We start from the raw sequence: 23,551 nt of genomic DNA on the forward strand, positions 1-23,551 counted from the left end.
TTTATGTTCTGGAAATGCTACATACAAGCCAAACTACTTCAAATGCATAAACTAAATATCTTCTAACTTATATTCATATACATATCTGTGATAGCATTGGCCAAGTGAAGTCATATATACAAGAACCAACTTAAAGACCCTCCTTTTGGATTCTCTGGGCAAAAATCTAATAATTTCTCCTTCAGAGAAAAGAAAATGGGATAACTTGCTAACCCAGTGATGCACCAATGAGCAGGGCTGGGACCAGGGTAAGGGGAGTAAAGTGCTAAGGACACCAAATTTAAGGAAGGGCTCATCCTAATGGCCAGGTAATAAGCTAAAATGTGAGGAAAGCAACTGCTGTTTTAATCTTACCTCCGGTTCAGCAGGGATTGCACTTAACAGCAGGAAACAGCACCCTGATTTCCGCATCTCCAAGTTCTGTCCTGTCCTGAGCCTTGGCACTTATACCTTTCTCCTTATTTCTGAGAGCCCTCAAAGAACCACAGGGCCTGCCTAGACTGTCAGTCTGATGGTACCAAACAAGGAACTGGGGAATCCAGCAGAAAGAGTCACCCACATGGATACAACTGGAACACCTAAATTTTGAAGGTTGGGGGAAAAAAAAGGGGCATTTCAGGAACTCCAAGATTGTCCTTTATAAAGTTGGCCTTGCGTTTATAAGTGGTTTATAATTTTTAAGCATGTGTATTCACACTTTCAATGGAAATGTTATCATTTTCAACATCTTTTCCCAATTATCACCATTTAACTGAATCAGTGTTATCAACTAGAAACACTGAAAAGCAATAGTATACCTTGTGGTTAGCAAAATTAGTTTTAATAAATCAGTTTCAATCCAAAAATAACTATAGGGTAGGAGTTCATCTTCATGATGCAATACTATTCTTTTCCTACTTATGGTCTTCAACGCTACTGAGGAGCAGACAAAGGAAATTTATCTTAAAAGTTAGAATCACTGACAAGAAAAACCCTACATGATAGTCTCATTACATAAAACGAGACACTTTTTTGTCTCAGGAGTAGACCCAAACACACCACCACGCCCAGAAGTGTTTGTCAAGGGTCCTAAGTATAGTTCCTTCCTCTTTTGTGACTCACCCTTTCCCACACTATCAAAACAGTTCAACAGCAGGAATGCTATTAGATCTAAGCAATTAGGAAAACTGCTGTTCCATTTCCTCAACTGTGCAGAGAAAGAGTTCTGATAACAAAGCTTACCTTGCCCAACCCCCTGCAATAATGCCAGTTATTAAGGCTAGATCACTTTAAGTGCCTTGGAGACCAGTAATGTTTGGTACAAGTCCTTTCACATCTTTATTTTAAAGGCCACATGTAAGCAATTTAAATCTATCTTTTCAACGGCCACCTCATGACCCCTACACAGAATCTCTTTTCCAAAACTGTGCAGGCCTATGTGTTCCCCTCAACAACACAGGACAGCAAAGGCTACTTCCTCAGCAAATCAGTGATGGGGTGAATGCTAAGGAATATAGGGGTTTTAGCTTATTGCCAATGGGCTCTTTCTACCAATTTTCTTAATTATATACATTCAATAATTAAGGCAAGGGAAACCACTCAGAAGCTTTTTACATGTAACACTTGCCAGCAAGAGTCTTTGAGGCCTATGGACTTACATGTTCCCAGTAGTAAATCCCCAAATAAAATTAAGCTGTTAGTTTTCATAAATAAGTGTATTAAAATTATATTAATATAAATCTATTTTAATTATAAAAATTAAAATCATAACAAAGAAGTGAAACATAAAACCTTCATAATCCATAACGATGATCACCTTTGTGTATTCCCCTGCTGGTCTTTTCCCATGTGAATTTTTATATGACTATTATCAAGTTGTACCTATATTTTTTATTCTGATTTCTTTCACTTATAAGATTTCCATTTCTTCCATAGAATTCATTTATATAGCAAAATAAGACTATGGCAAAAGTCTTACATTGTTCTACTGCTGTGTAAAAAAAATTACTACAAACTTAGAGGCTTAAAAACGAAACTTATTTATGAGTTCACAGGTCAAGTCCAGTGGGGTTGACTGGGTTTTTTACTTAGGGTCTCTCAAGGCCAAAATCAAGATGCCAGCCAGGCTGGGTTCTCGTCTGGGAAGAATTCACTTCCGGTTCATTCAGGTTATTGGTAGAATTCCGTTCCCTGAAGCTGTAGGTCAAGGACTCTGTTTCCTTGGTGGCTGTCAGCACAGAGCCTCTCTCTCAGCTCTTCAAGGCCTCTTGCATTCGTTCACACATGGCCCCATCCATCCTCAAGCCAGCAACAACATACCAAGTCCTTCCTGTCCTTCAGATCTCTCTGCTTTCCAATTCTGCTGTGAGCCAGAGAAAAATCTGTTTTTTAATTCTCATGTGATTAGAATAGGTCACCTGGTTAAACTCCCTATTGTCTAACTCAAAGTCCAGTTGTTAGTAACCTTAAACTACATCTGCAAAATCTCATTTGCCATGTAACAGACATAACCATGGGCATAATATCTCATCAAATTCAAAGTCCTGGGGATTAAGGTGGGAAATTAGGGAAAGCCATTTTTAGAATTCTGCCCACTACCTCTCTGTCACAATAGAAAATGTATTCTAACTGTGGATAACAGTCAAACTTTAAGGTCCTTTCTAATCCTAAAATGCTTTTTAAAAATCTAATATTTAAACAAATTACAGAGATAAAGTGAAGGGCTATTTTAAAACTCATTAAGAAAATCAAATTATATGAATTTAAAAATTAGTTACATTAAAAAGGGAACTGAACTTTCCCCTAGTTAAAAAAAAAAAAAAAGACATGTAAGACATGTTTTTGCAAAATCATCACCTTTTGGAGCCAATTTTCTACACCAAAAGGCAAAGCATGGCTATAGAAATAAAGGTTAGTGCCAAATCATAATGACTGGGTAAACCAGACGTGAAGAACCCTAACACCAGTGACAGCTTCTATAGTACAAAACTCCAGTCTGATTCTTGCTCTAAAGAGCAGAGGAGTAAACCGGCCAAATGAAAACCTGGCTCTTAGGCTATTCCACCCAAGGTTCATTAAGGAAAACGACGACTAAAGATACAACCCAGGGATCAGGGTAGCAGCGCATCTCAGAGGGATTCAGCCAACTGACTTTGGTATGAGACAGTCATGCCCACCACAGAAATCTAGCCAAAAAAAAAAAAAGCAAAGGGGAGGAAAAGCAAAGAGGAAGGGAGAAGGAAGGAACCAAACCAAACCAAACCAAATCTGGCACAAAGAAAGTACTAAATAAATATGTGTTGAATGAAAGCATAACGTAATAGACAATAAATATGTATGTTAGCCTTCAGGAACTTCACTCCTCTGAACAGAGAAGACAAGTCTTTGTAAATCTCAGCTACTAATGGGCTAACCATTACCAATAGGCTACTGATAGACTGACAGTGGGGTCCAAGGTGGGGCAATCTGCAAGGGACTGGAGAGCAGTTCCTGAGAGTGAGAGAAGAAAATGAGGGCAAACAACAGAAGTTTTAAGCCCAAGAAAGAAAGTCTGACAAATATGAGCGGAACTGAAATTTTCAGTCTCAAAGTAATTATAATTTATACAATGGCAGATATATCAATACAAGTAGATATAGTATGTTCCACAACAGAATTCCAAAGATTTGTTCCCAGCAAAATAAGCCAGATCCTGCCTATCTGTATTAACCGGTGGGAAGAGTACACTGATAGATATGAATGATATCATGGAATGATAAGCTCATACAGTGGTAAATATAAAATACTAACTATAATGTGACGCAGTGAGGCCAAAAAAAAAAAAAAATACCAACTATAGCTTCAACTCTATCAAATACAAGAGTAATGTCTTCCACGGCTAGCAAAATGCTCTAAATTGAGGGTTCTTATAATGCTTATAAGAATTATACAAATTGCTTATAATGATTATTATAAACAATGTGTGCTTATAATGTGCTTATAATGTTTTACTAACATAGCATGTTAAGCTTTCAAAAGTATTTTTCAAACAATATCATCAGAACTTTGAACTATTCATCCAAACTATGAATCAGTGTACTTTAAAACAAGGCTAAGATGTTAGGATACAGGAAGATGGAGATGGCATTCTCTCCAGCCACCCCTCCACTCCCACCTTGAGAGTTACTACCTCCAGTCTGGGACTGTACCTTCCCCACACTGCATCATCAGGGGCAGGGGGCTTAGTGGGACTTGCTCAAGGCAAGTTAACTGTATGACTGGCAAGTCACAGCTTCTCTGGTCTCAGACAACCCATGTTTCTCTAACGTATTCTCTCTTCTCTGTCCCATCCAGCACTGTTATGATTCAGGCCCTCACTAATCCTTGCCTATCCTATGGTAGTAGACTCATAGACAATCTGCCCACCTCTAAGACAGACCCCCTCAAATCCATCCTGAACACAGCTACACAGTAATCCATCTAATAAAACACCTGTGATCATATGATTCGCCACTTCTGCGTACACAGGACAAAGTCCAACACTAACAACTGGCCTATTTTAAGCCATTCCAAGATTTAGCCCCAACCGCCCTTCCTGACTAGCTCCCCTTCAATCCCTTGCTGATTATTTTGGTGGCAAAAAGCTGAGCTGACAATCCAACTGCCCCTTCCCCCAACTCCAACATTTCTTCCCTTCATGCCTCTGTTCTTGCTGTTCCCTCTGAAAGGAATGTCTTCCTTTCCTGGATCACTCCTACCCACTTCTTTTAGCTTCAGATGAAGAGGCTCATCCTGCAGACTGGTGGTTGGGGCTGCCAAGGGGTAGGTGAGAAGAGCTGGAAAGCAACTGCTTAATGGGTACAGGGTTTTCTTCTGGAGTGATGAAAAAGATAGGGAACCAGAGATGGTGCTAACACAATACTGTTACTATATTATATGCCATGGAATTGTTCACTTTAAAATGACTTCTGTTGTGTGACTCTCATCTTAATTTTAAAAAAAGCAGCAGCAGCCCAGCCTACAAAAAACACAGAAAACCTTCACCGACTCCTCAGCCCCAGACTGGTTCAGCACCTTGTAAACTCCTCTATCACAGCACTTATTACTTTGTATTATCCATTAATAGAGTTTCCACACAGTATTTTGAGCCTCTTTATCTTCCTCATCTTCTCATCTCCCTGTGCTTAGCCTAGGCCCTCAAGAATTAATTTTTAATCAATAAAAAATAGAGATACCACTTATCTCCCTGGGGGCAAAAGGCTAGGGGCAAACAATCTTTTGAAGATCTCAGTTCTATAAAAAGCCTACAAGAGCATGTATTAATTGGAAAGAAAAAGATCAGGAAGACTGCTATTTATCTAGTTATAAAGGACAAAAATGGAATGAGCTCAGGTGAGATTTTTCAGGGAGTAATGAAAAGAACCACCATTTATTGAGTTAACTGCAATTATTAACCCCACATTCCAAATAAGGAAACAAAATATATTGAAGTAACTTGCCCAAGGTCATAAAGCTGATTATTGGGAGCAGCAAGATCCAAGTTCAAGTCTACCAGACTGCAGAGCCTGACCCTAGGACACTGCCACACCAGCTGCCCCTTCACACTGCTCCAGGCAAAGTTTCAAAAACTATGCATAGTTGGGCCCACAGTGTGCCTTTTCTGAGGCTGAGAAAACACTCCACATTCCACATTTATCTACTTATCCATTGCCATGAATGTTGTTTATATTTTATAAAGTGTTTTTAAAATACAAAATGTTAATTTTTTAAAAGAATCCAACAGTCAAAAAAATAGAGGTGAATCATAAAAAAATCTCCCATTTAAAAAAAAAACTTCTCATGTGTCATTCAGCGAGTGTTTGTGAGCTATTTCTCATGTACACAGCAGAAAAGATCAGAGTGCATCAGTCTCACTAGAACCACAGGCATAAGACTCCCACACTAGAGAGGCTGCGGTATTTTCATGATACCCCAACCTCTACCAGGCTAAGTATTATGTGGATGAGAAAACCACAGAATAACCAGAACAAGCTAGAAGAAAATTTACACACACTTTTTTTTAGTTTAGAAAGCATGATTGTTTTATGTCCTTCCTCCCTTCCGCTCTTTAATAATACCAGAATCTGGTAAGAAAAAAATTAACCAGAAGTCAATGAGACTTTTTAAAATATGTTTGTGCATCCAAAAGGAAAAACTTTACTACAGAAGTAATGTCGACCTTGACAACATATCAATAAGGTCAATATTAAAAACATATCTCCCCCCACCCCAAAAAGCATATACCCTTTTAGACACACATGTACACAAGCATGCACTCACGTGCACACATATATACACACCCCTTTCCAGACAGTAAGCCAACAATTTTTAGTTCTATTGGACACTCAGGACTTACCTCACCCATACATCCTCCAACTAATGCTAAAGCCAAGGATGATGGGATAGTCTATTGGGTGAACATACACATATATACAACAGCAAAAGGCAAAGAGGATACAATATGACAGTATTAATATCAACAATTCAAGACAAAATTATAATGGGACAAATTCAAGATTTTTATAATAACTAGTTAGACTTTACAACGAATATAAAGTAGCCAGGAACCTTAAAATATCAATTAAAACAAAATTAAGTACATAAAGCAAAAACTGTTTGAAATATAAAGGGGAGAGGACAGAAACGCAACTATAGTCAAAGATACACTACTCTCAAAGCTATGATGGGCCATAAAATAGCAAAAATAGAGATATAAAGCTCTCAAAGATCAATATGAACAAGGCATCAACAGAAAGAAATGGTCAAATAACATGCAAGTGCAAGAGCCAATAATCACAAGAATATTGTCGCACTCCCTGGAAAATAAAGACACAGATTAAAGCAATAATATTTTGGCTGATAAATAAACATGTTTTAAATCATAGTATGATTATTGGAAGGGTATGGGGAATGCAACTGCTGGATAGAACACAAAATGGTTTTGAGACTTACCATAAAAGGTCTTGCTTCTGCCCAAATACCCTGCCTCCCAATATTTTAGGTCTTTGGCTTAAGACACAAATGTCATAGCTTTCAGTTTGAAATTATATCAGTTCACGATGGTTAAAAACATGGTTCCAGAGTCAGACCACCCGGCTCTCCACTTTTAGCCATAGCACCTGGGCAAGTAAATTATTTAACGTCCATCTATAAAATGATGGCAACAGTACTCACTTCTTAGGGTTAATGTGAGGAGTATGTGAGTTCATGTAAAGCACTTAAAATGATGCATGGACATCCACGTTCAATAAATACTGGCTATTGGCACTTGGACTTCTTGTATGTCATTTATTTTTAAGAAAATTCACTAGCATTTACTGAGTTCTTCTAATGGGACATTTGAATCTGCTCAAAGCATTTCAAATTATTTGTAGTTTTAAGTACAAAATGTCTTAGAATCAAATATTATTCAAAAACATACACATATCATTACTGTGGTATTAAGGTCACTAAATGCTAAGTGGATAACAAAGAGGTACTATGGAATCTTTCAATAAATATCATTACCTGTGGTTTAAAATCTGATGAACAGAACTACAATTGACTTGTTTTGTTCTTTATCTTCAATTATATTTTGTTTTCTAAAATGAGCATGTGTGACTTTTATGGGGAAAAAAAGATTTTTAAAATCTATAGCCATTTATCCTTACTGGTTCAGTCTAATATCTACTCTCTCTCAAGGGCACTGCCAGTCTGATTCCATTACATAAACACAGCTCATCAAATCCCAGCCTCGGTCAGAGCTTTAGTCACGCAACTGCACTGGTTCATGTTTTACACTTCATTTTAGAGACTACACTCTGTGGAAATAAGTTAGTCCACATCAACAATAATCAGGATTCCTGAGAATAGAAAAAAGCCCAACAGACAAAACTGTTTTTGTAACTACAAACCAGTGAGTTTACCCTTGTGTTTTTGTGTTATATTTTTAAACCTTAAAGACCTATTACTTTTTCCAACTACATAAAAACTATGTAAAGCTTTTAAATGATGTATGACTTAGGAAGAGACACAATGCATATATTAGCCTATCATTCTGCTTATAATTTCAGGAAGTACATTTCAAACATCTATTTTTAGGCAAATTCATTACAGAAATCAATTTGATTTCACTCACGCAGATAGCTCACGCAGGTAGGAATTTTCACCAGTCTGTTAGATCCCTTATGTGAGGACAGACAAATGTTTGCATGATCTGTAACAGGACGCTAAAGGTTTCCATATGATACTGATACAGAGACCACATGAGTTATGTTTAAATCTAATATTCTGGGATCTAGATTTCTTCAACAAGGATACAACCATAAGTGAAACAGGGCTGATGAGAACAAAACTTTGCTGGCTGTTAGCTAATTCTAGAGGAGAGGGGATGAGAGGGAACATGAACTTGTTATTAACAGGATAATTTCTGAAGATGAAACTTAAACTGACTCTAGTCAGAGATCCCTCTAAACAATGGTTAAAACTTGTCAAGAAATTCGAAGTTTTAATTCAAGGCAAAAAAAAAAAAAACGAAAAAAGAAAGAAAAATCTTCCTTTCACTCTCCTCGCAAGCTGTCACCCTCTAACTCCTGACTTGCACTGAAATCCTTCTCAGTAACTCATCTGCACCATCCTTTACACGAACACCAAATTTTGTTTTCAAACCTAATATGCCCACAATTGGCTATATAATTTCACGACTCCAAAACATTGTGCTCACTTCTCTTTTGCCCTCAATGCCCTTCGAACTCTGTCTGACCCATGTTCAAGCTTCACCTTTCTACCTTTACCCTTGACCCCACCCTATACATCTGTGCTCTCACAGCAATGTATACACACCTATATTACGGCTCTTAGCATACTAGAGTACTATTTTATGTCTGGCTCTCTGAAAAAACTTCATGAAAATTATGATTTTATCTTTCTTATTACAGAAGTTTTAAAACATATACAAAATAGTATCACAAAAGTAAATACAACAGTATCATTATCCAACCAGTTACAATAATTATTAACTCACAACCATTCCTATTTCAACTATATCCCCCACTTACTTCTCCCACCCACCCACAGATTATTTTGAAGCAAATTCCACACTCCACATCATTTCATCTGTAAATAGTATACTCTCAAATGTTTCTCTGAAAGACAGACCTCTTTATAAATGTAACTGTGTTGCTAGCGCTGTCACACTTAAATCTTTTAAAATAATAATATACTATCAACACAAATTCAGATGGTGTTCACATTTCTTCCACTGTCTTATAAACTTTTATTTTTACAGTTATTTAATCAGGGTCAAATGAGGTCTACCACCGTAGTTAGTTAATATGTCTCCCTAAATCTACTAATATATAGATTTCTCCCCCATTTTTTTTCTTCTTCTTAGAATATATATTTTTTAAGAAACTAGGTCACTTACTCTAGAGTTTTCCATGATTAGAATTTTGTTCATTGCACCCCCATGTTTCTCTGTCCTCTGTATTTTCTGTAAACTGGTGGTTAAGGTCTAGAGACCGATCATATTCAGGTTTGGCATTTTTGGCAAGACAATGAGTAGCAATGAACATTTCCATCAGGAGATAAACTATGTCCAACTGCCTTTCTGAGACATTAGTAGCCACTCATACATGCCTGTCGGCACTCTACAGCCATTGATTCATGAGGAGCTAAAAACTATGATATGATTCTATCATCCCATCTTAATCTATTAGCTGGGGTAAAATACCTTTAGTTACCCTGAGAAAAAGCACTAGTTTCATTCTTTCTCTTTATTTTAGTCCTGATCTTTGATGACTTCTTTGCCTTCTAGTGTGATGAAGGATGCCATGGTCATCTTGCACATTTTCTGCTCCCAGTTTGGAATTATCCATATCTTCAAAGAGGACCTAATTATTAATTCAGTCTTCTTGAGCCTAGCTTATGTGTGCCATAAATGTGCCACAAATGTAAAAAAGCAGTTGCCTTATTACTAATGAATTAAAATTTGAAAAATGTGTATGATGTGGAATAAATAAATGCACAATCATTACTCCACTGTTATTAAAAGAAGTAATTAAAATGCTTAAGTACTCATCATTTAAGTTCTTGGACTCATTATATACTAAAAGACATACCAAAGCAATTCAACCTTCCTGCTTTGGTATTATAATAAAGTTCAGCAATTAAAGTCAGCACGATGCTGAGCAAAACTGCTGCTGGGTTGAAATCCAAAAGTATAAAAAGAGGGCTTCTTTACTGCGATCTTCCTGCAAGAAATTCTTCCTGCAAGAAACCGCAAGAAATACAACACAGGAATAATCCTGGGAAACTATCTGAATAAAGTTTTAATTAAGGTAAACATTTTGACTAAAGGTTGGCATCTTTAATGAAAATGAGTAAACACTGCTCAATTAAGTATCATGAGTTTAAAAACAATTTGTGATCTTAATTTTATTACCACAAAATCATCAATACAAAAATAACAATAACATCCTTTCAAACACACCCATATCACCAAGTGGAAAACACAAATGCCTCATTCTCAAAATTACAACTAAAACAAAGTAATACTTAATCCTTTATGCTTTTCAAAACATCTCAAACTTCTGCTCTTGGTGGGAACCAAAAGAAGGTTTTTGAAGATTTTTCAGTTGCTATATTTATAACTCCAAATTCTTTTAGAAATACCAAAATGTTTTTCAGGGTACTGAGACATTAATGAGATGCTTTAGAACATATTTGGTTGCTGATTTATAAAATTGATTGCCCCATTTTAAGAGCGGCCTAAAGAAATGGCAGCGAAAATTGTCACTGTGGAACTTCCCAGGTCGGAGATTAGTAGTATAGGTACAATTTAAAGCGGAACCTCCTTCCAAAATGTGTGCTTGCAATACGGGTTTGCAGTACTCCTTTTAATTACTACTCAAATTTCCTAATCTGAACTAGGTAAAAATGGAACAAGCCTCTTCTCATTGTACATATAATTGTACACATAATTGACTGTACATATAATTGACTAGATCTGAAGTAGCATTTATAGTTATTTAATTATCCCTTTCAGAAATCTGAAACTCCAATTTAGTAATTAAAAATAAATCTGACAACAAAAATTGTCTTATGATTAAAAGATGCAGCTATCTCTAGATTTAGCTAGTAAAGGACACTTACATGTATTCTATGCACAATTTAAAATTGTGAACTATATTTATTCATGTATATAAACACACCCTCTTTTCGTGAACTCTAAACTCACTGACATATTTATAACCACGGTACTACTCAGAATATTTGAAATTCCTTATATAGCATATAATTATAATTTAGCATGTTACGTTAATATGCTGTATTTTTCATACTATAATATCATAAAATATTTACATAGTTCATTTCTAATGTGTCTCCAGATCAATACCTTAAATACTATAAATGCATGACAAAAACTATTTATGAAATACACTTTTTAAATCTTTAAAGTTGTACAAATTGTGATCATCTCCATAATGATTAAATGAATGCTTTAAGATTCAATTAGGCAGCCACAAGGGGGAAATGGAAGAGAAGGAAGAAAACAAGATGTATACCTCTTATCTTACACCAGAAAAAATTCTATATGGATTAAAGAGTTAAATATTTTTAAAAATGAAACAAAGACTACATGAAACCAGGGAGATTTTTCTTTATTTTTGTTTAATATTGCAGAGTGGAAAGGCCAAGATAGAAAAAGTCACAAAATAAAAGGCTGATAAATTCAACTGTATAAAAATAAGCCACACTCTGCATAGCAAAAGCCACCATAAACAAACTCATTAGACAAAAAACCAATTAAGAAAAAAAATTCATATTGAAAAGGCTAATTTCCCTGATATAAAGTACATACAAATGAAAGAAATTGACAACCCAATAGAAAAATGGAAAGAGTAAACTCTTCACAGAAAAGAACATGGAAGGGGCTCTTAAAAACATGAAAAGATGCTCAACTTCACCCACAGTAAAAGAAATGCAAATTCAAACTATCCTGAGGTACCATATTTACTTATCAGGCTGACAAAACTTAACAATTTGAACAAACTTTAAATAAAAGCATGGGAAATGATACTTTCTTATACACTGGGTACATGATGCACAGAGGAAATTCAACAACATTCTTTAAAATCATACATGCACATGTCCTTTAATCTAGCAATTACACTTCCAGGAATTGATCCCGCAAGTATACACACACATGCTTGCATATACACAGGCTTACTCATCATAGCATGATGTACATTATAGCAAAGATTTGAATGGGGATGCTCTAAATGGGCCTAGATTCTACAGTTTAAAAAAATATATGGAATAGCAAGTACAGTGTATTACCATTTACATAAAGGGTGAATACTTATATTAATATTTGCTTGTATATGCTAAACTCTCTCTGGTAGGATATACAAGCAATTGATAACACCAATGGCCTCTGAGGAATGGTGGGGGCAAGCAGAAGAACTGAAGTACACAGGTGGGAGAAGGGCTTTCTGCTGTAAATAATTTTGTTCCTTTTAAATATGTTACATTATCTATTTAAAAACTAATAAATTTTAAATAACTCTGAAAGCAAAAAGATTTTTTTAAATGCTCAATCATAACAATACATACACATGTGACCAAATAGAACATTAGGGTTTATGGTTTATGCACTGAAAAGCAGAATCTATTTCCCCTGTTCCTTTATTAAACTCTATCAATGTTTAGTTTGGTTTTATTACTCATCACACTTACATATTTTCATTTAAATATTTTACAAAATGTATTCGAAAATTTAGCTAAGACTGAGAGATGTTCACTTTTTCTAAGCAGGTAGGTTCTATTTTTTTATACCATGTACTCTTCTTTATTTTTTATGACATTATTTTTTAAAAAACAACAATGCCCAGTGTAACAAGTGCTAAAGATTTACACTCAGAAAGATGCATTTTCTGCAAACCGGCATGCTGGTAGTATCAGTAACAACTAAATACTCTGCATCTCTAGAAGAGAAAACAGGCTAAAATTAAGGTGTACAAACTTAGTGCAAACCAAATGGGGTAAACATTGTGAATAATGCTAGAAAAGTAACTGTTAAAGCTGAAAACAACCTGCACTACAAAGAAACTGAATCTTCAACTCAGCTGTGTACAGTGATCTGATATCACTAAATCACTAGTCTGTCAATTATTTTCTTTTAAAAAATCTGAAAGTAATCGTCCCTTCTATGGGCTACTTAAACGACTTCATGCCATATTAACCAACATCAAAGCATCAAATATCATGCTATCTGAAACTATCCCCTCTTTTTTTTTTTCAATTGCGAAGTAAAGAGCCAAGTTTCACCACAATTTCCTTTAAGCCCAAGTAAAATCATCCTAGAAGTAGTCAAGTAGAGAGAAGGGCATAATTCTGAATTCACTCAAAAACCAAAGCAGATTAATGAGTAGTCTCAAAAAATGCATTTAATCATTTGGTAAAACCTATGTTAAATTATTAAAATCTGTTTTAATGACTCCACAGGGACAACCAGGCAGTTTGAGCATTACACCTCGTAAACGTTTCTGACTCTCAAGACTTTTAAAATAACGTTTATTCCAACAACATATAATGTGGAAGATATAGCCATTCTTCTACTTGCCAAATTATCTAAATCCCAACATCTGCAGTCAGGCTGTTTCTCAACATTTCTGTTCTCCTGCCAACTGAAGAGAGGCCCTGAGAACTTCTTAGCTTGCAAAGGCCGGGCTGCGGATCAGCACCGAATGCAGGTCTGCCGGGGGTCTGTCTGTCCCACAGGTGAGACTTAATAAGACAATTTCCCAACTTCACCACCACTTTCAGGATCACCACCCATTTGGGGCTTTGTCTTTACAACTACGCCAGATGCATCTGCATCACTCAGAAATCAAACTTCTGCGTGTTTGATTCTGAGTCCCAGTGACCCAGCGACAGCGGCCAGCACACGGCGTCCACCCAGCCCAGCAGCGCTCACCCACGAAAGGTCCGGAGTCTGGACTGGGCGACGCCGGGTCCACTGCTCTGCCCACCTGGACTGTGGGGCGCCAAGCCCCCCGCCGGACCCGCAGGCCCGGGGACTGAGGGGCGCCCGCTGTGCCCAGCAGAGCCGGGACGGGCCTGAGCGCGCGTGGGGTGCGGGGGTCAGCCGGGGAGAGGGCAGGGACTAGGGTCACCGGAGAAGGGCCGAGGTGGTGGACAACCCCGAAACACCGACTTGAGTAAGAGCGAACAATTCGATCCTAAAGGCCAGGAGCTGGGAGACCTAAGGGTGAGGGGTGGGGAAAGGGGCCCGGAGAGCCCCGGAGGCAGCGGCGGGGAGGGTCCCCGGGGTCTCCGGGCCAACGCGGAGCCTTGGTCTGAGGAGGGAGGAGGAGTCGCCGGGGCCGACCCAGCGGGACACTGTGAAGGAAAGCCGAGCAGAGACGGGCTCTGCGGTTCGCCGGAGGGCAGCGCCGGGCGCTCGGGCGCGCACTGGCCATGGAACTCACCGCGCTGACGGCGGCGGCGGCGGCGCCGGACGGCGCGGGGCCGGGCGCGTCCTGCCTCCTCAGGCGGGACTTCAGGCTCTTCATGGCCAAGACCTGGCAGTCCCACTCCCGCCGAGCGCGGCGCCCCCGACCTGCGCGCGAACCTTAAAGTCCGCCGGCTGGAAACGCACGGAGGCGGCGGCGGCGAGGGCGGTCCCGGCCCCACCTGCCACCTGGGGGCCGCCGGGCGGCCGTCGGCTCCGGGCCTGCGGCGGGACTCCCCTCTCACAGCCAATCCGCCCATGATCCTGGTGGGGATGGGGCTGGCTCTGACCAATAGGAATCCGGGAAGGGGAGGGACTTCCCTTTCAAACTTAATAACACCCTTCCTCTCCCCTCAGGAAAAAGTTTGGAACTTCAGCTGGGGAAGCGGTGGAGGTGAGCAGCCAGCGATGTGGAGTGACTCTAGACGCTCAAGGCCGTGGGCGCCACGACTACCTGGATGATGGAGCGTCACATCTAGAGAGAGCATGGAGTCTATCCGACACCAGCTCTCATCTACCCGGACTCCCCTCCTCTTCCCACCCACGTGCTCTTTCCCAAGTAAATTTCTCTTTCTTCCGTCTGATCCCAGAAAAGACTCTTGGTCACCTGCACACTCACCGGCTTCCAAGCACAACTTCCCTTACATCGGTTGATGTTTCGCTAGACAGATCCCAGTATCTGGAAACAATTACTCGCATCCAAAACTCCTGGAAAAAAAGAAAAGGAAAAAACAGACTTTGAAGAATAAGGTAATAAGGTTGTACAGAAGGATTAGGAACAGACTGAAAACGTTATAGAAAATCAAAGCACGTGTCATGTGCTCAATAATTATTTGTTGAGTCCAGAATCTACTGCTTTGGAGGGTAAGAGTTGAAAGTTGGAGGGGGAGAGCTTTAATCAAAAATGACCCACATGGCCAAAGTGATACATAAAAAGCTGTCAAAGAAAAAAACATTGTCTTTTTTCCCAAAAAATGATGGTGTTTCCTGTAGAAACACGTTACAGGTGAAAGTATACAATGAAATTAATTCATCCTGTCCAGAAATCTGGATGGATAAACAGGCAGGTGAGCAACACCCAATAATTTGCTGTTATAGTGACATCTTAAGAAGTCTTCCTGGGAGTCAGTTTTTCCCAGGAAAATATTTATTCTAGCATTCACCCATTTGAAAAGATAAACAGTCCACATTTCCCACTAACAAAGGACTCTTTTTGTCTGAAAGGTCAGTTGCTTCTTTGGAGTTTCCTTAGAATAACTAAAGATTTCATTCAAATAGTGTAAGAAGGTTTTCAGAACTGTTTTGGAGAGACAACACCCCTGTGTTTACCCTTAACAAAACACTAAGTAACAGTTAACTTCTTTACTTTAAGAGAAAGTTATTAAATTTTCTCTTGATTAGTTCTATGGAAGTAAGTTTTCTTCCACCTCCTTCCTCAAGATCTGCAGTCATTCAGTTTTGTTGGCTCTTTATAGTGTCTGTGGATGGCTAGTTACTCTCTGTCCTCATCTGCCACTGCAGATCCAAAATAATCTCACACCTGGATGTTATAGAAGCTTTCCAACAGAGGTTGCTGACCTCTGAACTACCAATCATCACAAAATTTTACAAAATAGTCCTTCTTCATTCAAACAGCTTCAGGGCTAATAAAATTTAACTCTTTTACTTGGCATTTAAGGCCGTATAATATGTACCCAATCCTGTTCTCCAGCTGATACTCCAAGCAAACTCTTCAGCCCATTCCTCAAACATGGATCTTGCCTTTTAATTTTCACATCTTTATGCATGCTAATCCTTCCTCCAGTAATTTCTCTCTGTCTACATTCATCTAACAAAATTCTACTGCCCCCCGCCAAGAATGATCAGAAGAGAGCACAATGGGAACTTCTGGAGTATTGTACTAGTCTATCTGGTAAAGTGTGCGGATTACATAACTAATGTGTTCAGTTTGTATAGAATCAGTTAGCTTGTAGTCTTTATGATATGTGCACTTTTATATATACTTGAATTTAAAAAGTTTTTTAAACTCATACATCCATTTCAAGTGTCCTCCCCTGTAATAGAGCATTTTCTGATCGCTCAACTGAAAGTGATTTCTCCAACTTCAGAATGATTAAATTGAACTACTCAGATGATACTAACATATGTTAACATGTAACATGTAACATATGTTAACATATAACATATGTTCTGAACAAGCATTATTTCACTGCTGCTGCTGCTAAGTCACTTCAATCGTGTCCGATTCTGTGCAACCCCATAGACAGCAACCTACCAGGCTCCCCCATCCCTGGGATTCTCCAGGCAAGAACGCTGGAGTGGGTTGCCATTTCCTTCTCTAATGCATGAAAGTGAAAAGTGAAAGTGAAGTCACTCAGTCGTGCCCGACTCTTAGCAACCCCATGGACTGCAGCCTACCAGCCTCCTCCATCCTTGGGGTTTTCCAGACAAGAGTACTGGAGTGGGGTGCCATTGCCTTATTTCACTACTAGACTTCAAACTCTTCAAACCCAGGGAGTAACTGATACATGTTTGAATTCCCTAGAGTGCTCAGCTGGAGAATCCCAGGGACGGGGGAGCCTGTTGGACTTCCGTCTATGGGGTCGCACAGAGTTGGACACTACTGAAGCGACTTAGCAGCAGCAGCAGAGTGCTCAGCATGTGTCAGGTGCTTGATAAATATTTCTGAATAGATTGATGCATTTTTTTTTTTTTGTTACTAACTGCATTACAGTTTGTTGTGTGTATTCATGTAACACAGGATTGGTACTTGCCCTGTGGTGAATGCTGGGTGTCTCTTGAGCATCCAAGTTCTCGGAGTCCTAGTAACTGGTCTCTTTTCAGTTGTTACTGGATAAAGCAAAGGAAGCAGACAGAGCCACAAGTACAGCTTACATCAGTTTCCAAAAATGCGTGGGCAAGTTATTTTTATAAACTGTCTGCATGATGTCCCCATGGTGTCTGTGTTCAGTGGCCTTTGTGGATTTTTCCAGGCTAGAAACTTGATAGCTGTTGTCTGCGAATTCCCATTCGAGAGCTGCTAAGTAAATAGCACTGGTTTGAATGTGCAGTACATCTTTTTTGTATTGATCTGGAAGCTCCCCACATGAAGTAAAGGCACTTTTATTAGTATTCAGCCAGATAGGTTTTGTGTTTTTTTTTAACCATTATCACTATTATTTATTTTTTATCTCCCCTTCAGAGCAAAAGACACTTATCAAATCTAGATGGAATTTATTTGGTACCATGCTGAATCTATGTGATTTTTTGGTTGTTGTTTTGCTTCTTATAATATGTGAGATCTGGAAGGGAAATGCGTTTAAAATTATTTTAATAGGTTATACATTCATAATATAAAGACATCTCAAGTAATACAGAAGGGGGAAAGTGAGTCTCCTTACCACCTCTACTCTGGCTCCTGCAATCAAGGAACTTGTATTCTAGTCTGCGGGACAAAGCTAACATACACAGCTCAACTGGAGAGCAACTACTTCCTAAACTATGGTAGAGTGCAGATGTGGGTGGTATTTAGGGAAGGAAAGATCAGGAGAAAGATCGGGAGAATAGCCAAGGTTGGGAGAAGATTCAGTGAGTGTACTGAGAAGGAACACCAAGAAGGCAAAGGATTCCCTGGGGACCAGCCAGAGCAGATAAGAGAGTTCCGTTGGGAGATGCTCGTTGATAACCATGTGATGATAATGGCAACATGATGACAAAGACAAATTAAGCACAGAGAAACAAAAATTTACAGTTAAAATGATCTACTTTTAATCGCGAATTTTATGAATTTTATGCCCAACAACTTCCCTCTTCATTTTCAGAACTTCCTGTCTCCCCTGGTAACCCCGGGGAACCCTGCCAACAAAGTCAGTCAGTAATTCCGTGGAGAATCCCAGGACATCAGTAATTCTCTCCCAGCTCAGATACCAAAGCAGATTAGTGGCAGACCCACGTGTGGCCACAGGGTCATGAGGAAAGGCATCTGCACCCACAACTTACAGGGCAGCCCCAGGAATGAGAGACCTGAGGCAGTTCTCACACCCTCTTCTCTTGCCACAGTCAAGACTATAAAACACATTGCATAAGACAGCTTTAAAAAAAATAAATAGGTCATCTTTGGCACTAATTTTAAACCCATCTGCATTTCTAGTAAGCTCTCCAATGACTCCATCCTGGAAAACTAGAGTGGGAAGAAGAAAAGTAGGGAGAGGCGGTAGCTGCTCCCCTCTTCAGAGACGCTTTAATCTCCTGCTGAGGGCTGTTTTGCGTTCTGCTGTAGCAAGCTTGAGCCTACCAATTATCTCCTGAAGAGGACTGCTTTCCATCTCCCTGTCCTCCTTGGCGTTTACAGACTGTCATTCATGTATGACACATCAAATGTGTCATGAGCTTCAATACTGAAAGAGGGAGCGAAAGAGCAGGGAGAGGCGTTGTCAGGAACAAAACCAGACTTCCCTGCCATAACTGAGCTTACACTTAAAAACAGCCATAACTTTTTCTCTGAACTCAGTCAGAGTTAAAGTCAGAAAATCCAACCCATCTCCTTTGGTGAAAAGTAGCCTTTATTATCGAGTCTTGATTACACAAAGCTCCAGAAATACCACTGGCCTCTCTCTGTGAGACTGATGGCCCTCAGTGTGAGTGGTAGAAGGTCTGGATTGCCTTTTTTAAAACAGGCTACTCAACCTGGAACCCAGATAAATGCAAGGCATTTGGTTCAGGAACCAGTAATCATCCGACTTCCATGATAAACTTTCCTGGATTCCAGACCCTGGATTTTTCTTATCTTGGCCAGCACACCAGGATATTCACAATGAGCCAAAAAACTCTCAAGACTTCAGCACTGTTGAAGAGGAATAGAAAGGTTTCTTGCTTTTAAATTGAAAATATGGTAAATAAAGAATATCTCTATAGAGTTTAAATGATATTTTTGATTGAATAATTACTAGTAAATTATGTTACTTGTATACCATAAGTTGTTCCATGCCAATCTTTGCTACTTAAGCTAATGAAAGAACATCCCAGACAATAAGTCAAGGTGAATCTCACATTCAAATATGCTTGGTAAAGGTCCCAGGCTTTATGATACATATTTAACAATGATCTTACAGTCATTTGAATTAAAACTATAGTGGTTTAGGTTATGCTGAAAGAAAGGTCACAGCAAAATGCTGGATAAATAGATGTTCTAAAAAAGTTATATGTAAACGCAGCCTATTATGTATATTAGATACTATATCATTATATTTCACATTATACAAGATTATATTATATTATTATTTTTAAGCATTATTTAGGACCCATTTTTTTGAGGCAAGTAATAGTGACTTTATTCAGAAAGTCAGCAAACTGAAAATGGAATTCTTCATAAAATAGCTTCACAAATTAACAAATCTTGATGTAAGTCCTAATTTTCGTATAAAAAACTGAACCATATTAGTGTGGGTAAATTTGTATTTCAAAAGGTTAATCTTCAAAATCAGTTACTTGCACAGTATCATACAGGATTTATGTATTATGTGTGTTTGGATTTGGTTACCAAATGACTCAGACTTTTGCTTCCTGTATGAGAAAAGCTTGCAAAAAATTTTTGTCTGTACCCTTTTTTCAAAACTACTTGCATCAATGTTTAAATTACTATCAAAAACTAAACTTTAATTTTGTATCAAATTTCTAAGTAATGCTTAATTACAATGCTTATTTGAGAGAAAAGTTTAAGTTAAGATACAGTTCTTGTGTACAGTGGCACTATCCCACCCTGCACATAAGCAGTAAGGGCAGTTTTAAAAGCATTCTTTAACTATTCAAAGAGATTTGTCCACCCTCATGCCCTCATGAATTAACCACGTATATATTCTTTACATCAGTGATATCAATTTACTATAAGCATCAAGATATTCAATAATAATGGATCAATTTATCCTTTACTTACATAATTGCTGTTTTATGAATGCTGTTGCTACAAGCAAAATACATAAAATAATTAATCAATTAAAATATCAACACACTCTGGACTTCAAAGAGTTACATTCTAATTTTGTAATACTAAGGAGAAGCATTACATATTATCTTCCATAAACTTCAAGACCATCCCTAGACCTAAATAACAATTAAGAACTATTCCTTTGAATCTTAGGAGGGTGTAGTTCATAAATTACCCTAAGTTCAAGGCATAGCATTTTAAGGCTAAACTGAAAGGCATCTTTCTTCCGCTCCTGAGACATGAAGAGAATAATAAACTCTCAAGTGCATCAGCTTTTTGGCTCATAACCCTGAAGTGACATTCATTGAGTCAACAAATACAAATAAGCCTGACTACCCTAATACCTGAAGGGTTGGGCTCTGATTAGCCAAGTAAATCCTAATTAAAGTGACCTTGGGGAATCCCCAAATATGAATCACAGCAAACCCCTAACAATAACAAAGTTCACACTGCCACATGAGCCCTTATGGCCAGAAAGCTCCCATCCAATATCTCATTGCTCCAAGTAAACACTAGATGTCCACGCTTTCAAAGCTGTCGTTTAAATCACACTTCTCTCCAAAAAGAAACTAAGGTGACATAAAAGCCTTCCCTGATGGTTCAAACAGTAAAGAATCTGCCAGCAATGCAAGAGACCCAGGTTCCATTCCTGGGTCAGGAAGATCCCCTGGAAAAGGGAATGGTTATCCACTCCAGTATTCTTGCCTGAAGAATTCCATGGACAGAGGCTGTTGGCTGACTACAGTCCATGGGGTCACAAAGAGTCAGACATGACTGAAAGGCTAATACTCACTTTTTCAACAAATCTCACTACCGTACTTTCCTTAAGAAAAGTAGGAAATAAACCAGAGGAAGGGACTGTTAAAACAACTATTATTGCTGGCCTGTTTTTTTTAATTCTTCTTCTTCTTCTTCTTCTTAATTTATTTGACTGTACTGGGTCTTCACTGCAGCATAAGGATCTTTAGTCATTGCATGCAAACTCTTAATTGTGATATGCGGGCTCTACTTCCCTGACCAGGGATCAAACCCAGGCCCCTTGCACTGGGAGCATGGAGTCTTAGCTAGCCACTGGACCACGAGGGAAGTCCCACTGTTCTGGGTCCACAGCTAGGGCAAAACAAAAATGGAAACAATCAGTGACAGCTTTAATATGAGGAAAGAAAGAGGCACAGCAGGTTCTTCCCAGAAGTCAAGTTTCCCAGATGCTGCATTCTAGAATATATTTCTCATATGGGTGTGGTGTCGCATACAGAACAGTGAGCGGTGTGGTGGACAATCTCCTCACTTATGTCTACCCTCGCAGTATTTAGAAATACCTTTGTTAAGCATCCAGGATGTTCAATCATTCACTCAGCAAGTGTTAGTTAGTCACCGATGACATGTAAGACAGTGCTGAGGAAACAAAGGGGAGCAAAGTGGACAAGGGACTTGCTCTCATGGAGCTTAATTCTCGCAAGAGTGGTGGAAGGGAGGAGAAAATGTAAACACACAAATAAGTGACCAAGATAAATTCAGATAGTGGTACATGAGGAAAATAGGAAGAGTCATGTGCTAGAGAATAAGGGAGGAGGGGGTTACTGCAGATTGGGTACTCAAGAAGGTCTCTTGGAGAAGTGAATTTGACCTCAAGTTTGCATGAGATCAAATTAAGCCTCCTCAAACAGGCTTAAAGGAGCCTGCCAAGTATAGATATGGACAGGACTTCCCTGGCAGCCTAGTGGTTAAGACTTCGCCTTTCGATGCAGGGGGTGTGGGTTCCACCCCTGGTTGGGGATCAAATATCCCACATGCCTTGTGGCGAAAAAAAAAAAAAAAAAAACACCATAAAACAGAATGTTGTAACAAATTCAATAAAGGCTTTTAAAATGGTCCACATCAAAAGATCTTAACTAAAAAAAAAAAAGTGTAACTGTGGAGGCAGAGGGAACAGCAAATGCAAAGGCGGAGGTCCAGGTTAGTCTGCTGAAGGAACACACTGAAGGCCAGCATGACTGGCACATAATGGGGAAAGAATATGAGCAAGATGAGTGTGGAGATGCAGGCTGAAGCCAACACAAGTAAGGCCTCTCGGGCCAATGTAAGGTTTTGGATTGTTTTCTAACAGGAAGCTAATTAAGCAAGAGATGATGGGATCTTTTTTATATACTAAAAATATCTTTCTATTTATGGGGAAAGAACTGATCATAAATGAGCAAGAAGGAAAGCAGGAGGGTATGAACAGGACTGGAACACAGTCTAGAGTTAGAACTAACTTGCTAGTAGACTGGATACAGAGAGGAGACATTAAGCGACTAGGTGGATGGTGGTGCCATTTACTGGGTGGGAATGACTACAGGAGTTCTGTTTCAAAGGGAAACTTTGAATGTTATTTGAGTGTTATTTTTTGGTCATGCTGTTTGAACTTCCCATTGGGCATCCCAGTGGGGATATATTAGTTTGGCCAAAAAGTTCATTTGGAGTTTTCCCATAAGATGTTATGGAAAAACCATGAATGAACTATGTTATGGAAAAACACCAAAAGAACTCTAACTAGACAATCTAAACAGCAGTATTTAACTAGATAATCTAAACAGCAGTATTTAACTAGACAATCTAAACAGCAGTATTTAACTAGACAATCTAAACAGCCAGAGTGAAACTCACTGGAGAGATGGGGCTGGAGACACAGATTTGGAAATTAAAAGCTAATAAATGAAATGTAAGGCCATGGGACCAGATGAGCTCTATTATGGAAGAAGAGGGCCAAAGGCCAAGAACATGGATACTGCAGCACTTAGAAAACAAGAGAGGAGAGGGTGAGGAGGAGGAGACTGAGAAACAATGGCTAGAGAGCAGGCAGAGCCCCAGAGGGTGGCGATGCAGCAGCCAGGAGAGGATGGATTTCCAAAGGTCAGCTCTGCCAAACAGTGCTGAAAGATGGAGAAGCGTGAAGACAGATGAGAGACCACTGGACTTGGCATCAAGTACAGTAAGAATAGCCTTGGCAAAACAATTTCCATCAGATTTGGCTAAAATAGGTTCAAGACAGAATGGAAAGTAATGGGGTGGAGATTATGACCAACATGGTGTAAAAG

General features: G+C 38.9%; 1 protein-coding gene and 1 long non-coding RNA gene across 2 annotated transcripts in view; one reads left to right on the forward strand and one right to left on the reverse strand.

Annotated features, from left to right (window-relative positions):
• Positions 1-14,729, reverse strand: part of UACA (uveal autoantigen with coiled-coil domains and ankyrin repeats) — an 85,671-nt gene extending 70,942 nt beyond the window's left edge. The window contains exon 1 of the mRNA XM_010808862.4: positions 14,469-14,729. Within this exon, the coding sequence (XP_010807164.1) occupies positions 14,469-14,552 (84 nt within the window). The 5' untranslated portion in view covers positions 14,553-14,729. The remainder of the gene's footprint in view (positions 1-14,468) is intronic.
• Positions 13,660-17,555, forward strand: LOC132346338 (uncharacterized). The gene is made up of 2 exons (XR_009496141.1): positions 13,660-13,758; positions 14,849-17,555. It is a non-coding gene; the product is annotated as an uncharacterized lncRNA (long non-coding RNA).
• The last annotated feature ends 5,996 nt before the right edge of the window (positions 17,556-23,551 follow it).

This window comes from Bos taurus, chromosome 10 (genome assembly GCF_002263795.3).
Source record: "Bos taurus isolate L1 Dominette 01449 registration number 42190680 breed Hereford chromosome 10, ARS-UCD2.0, whole genome shotgun sequence".
Classification (NCBI taxonomy): Eukaryota; Metazoa; Chordata; class Mammalia; order Artiodactyla; family Bovidae; genus Bos; species Bos taurus.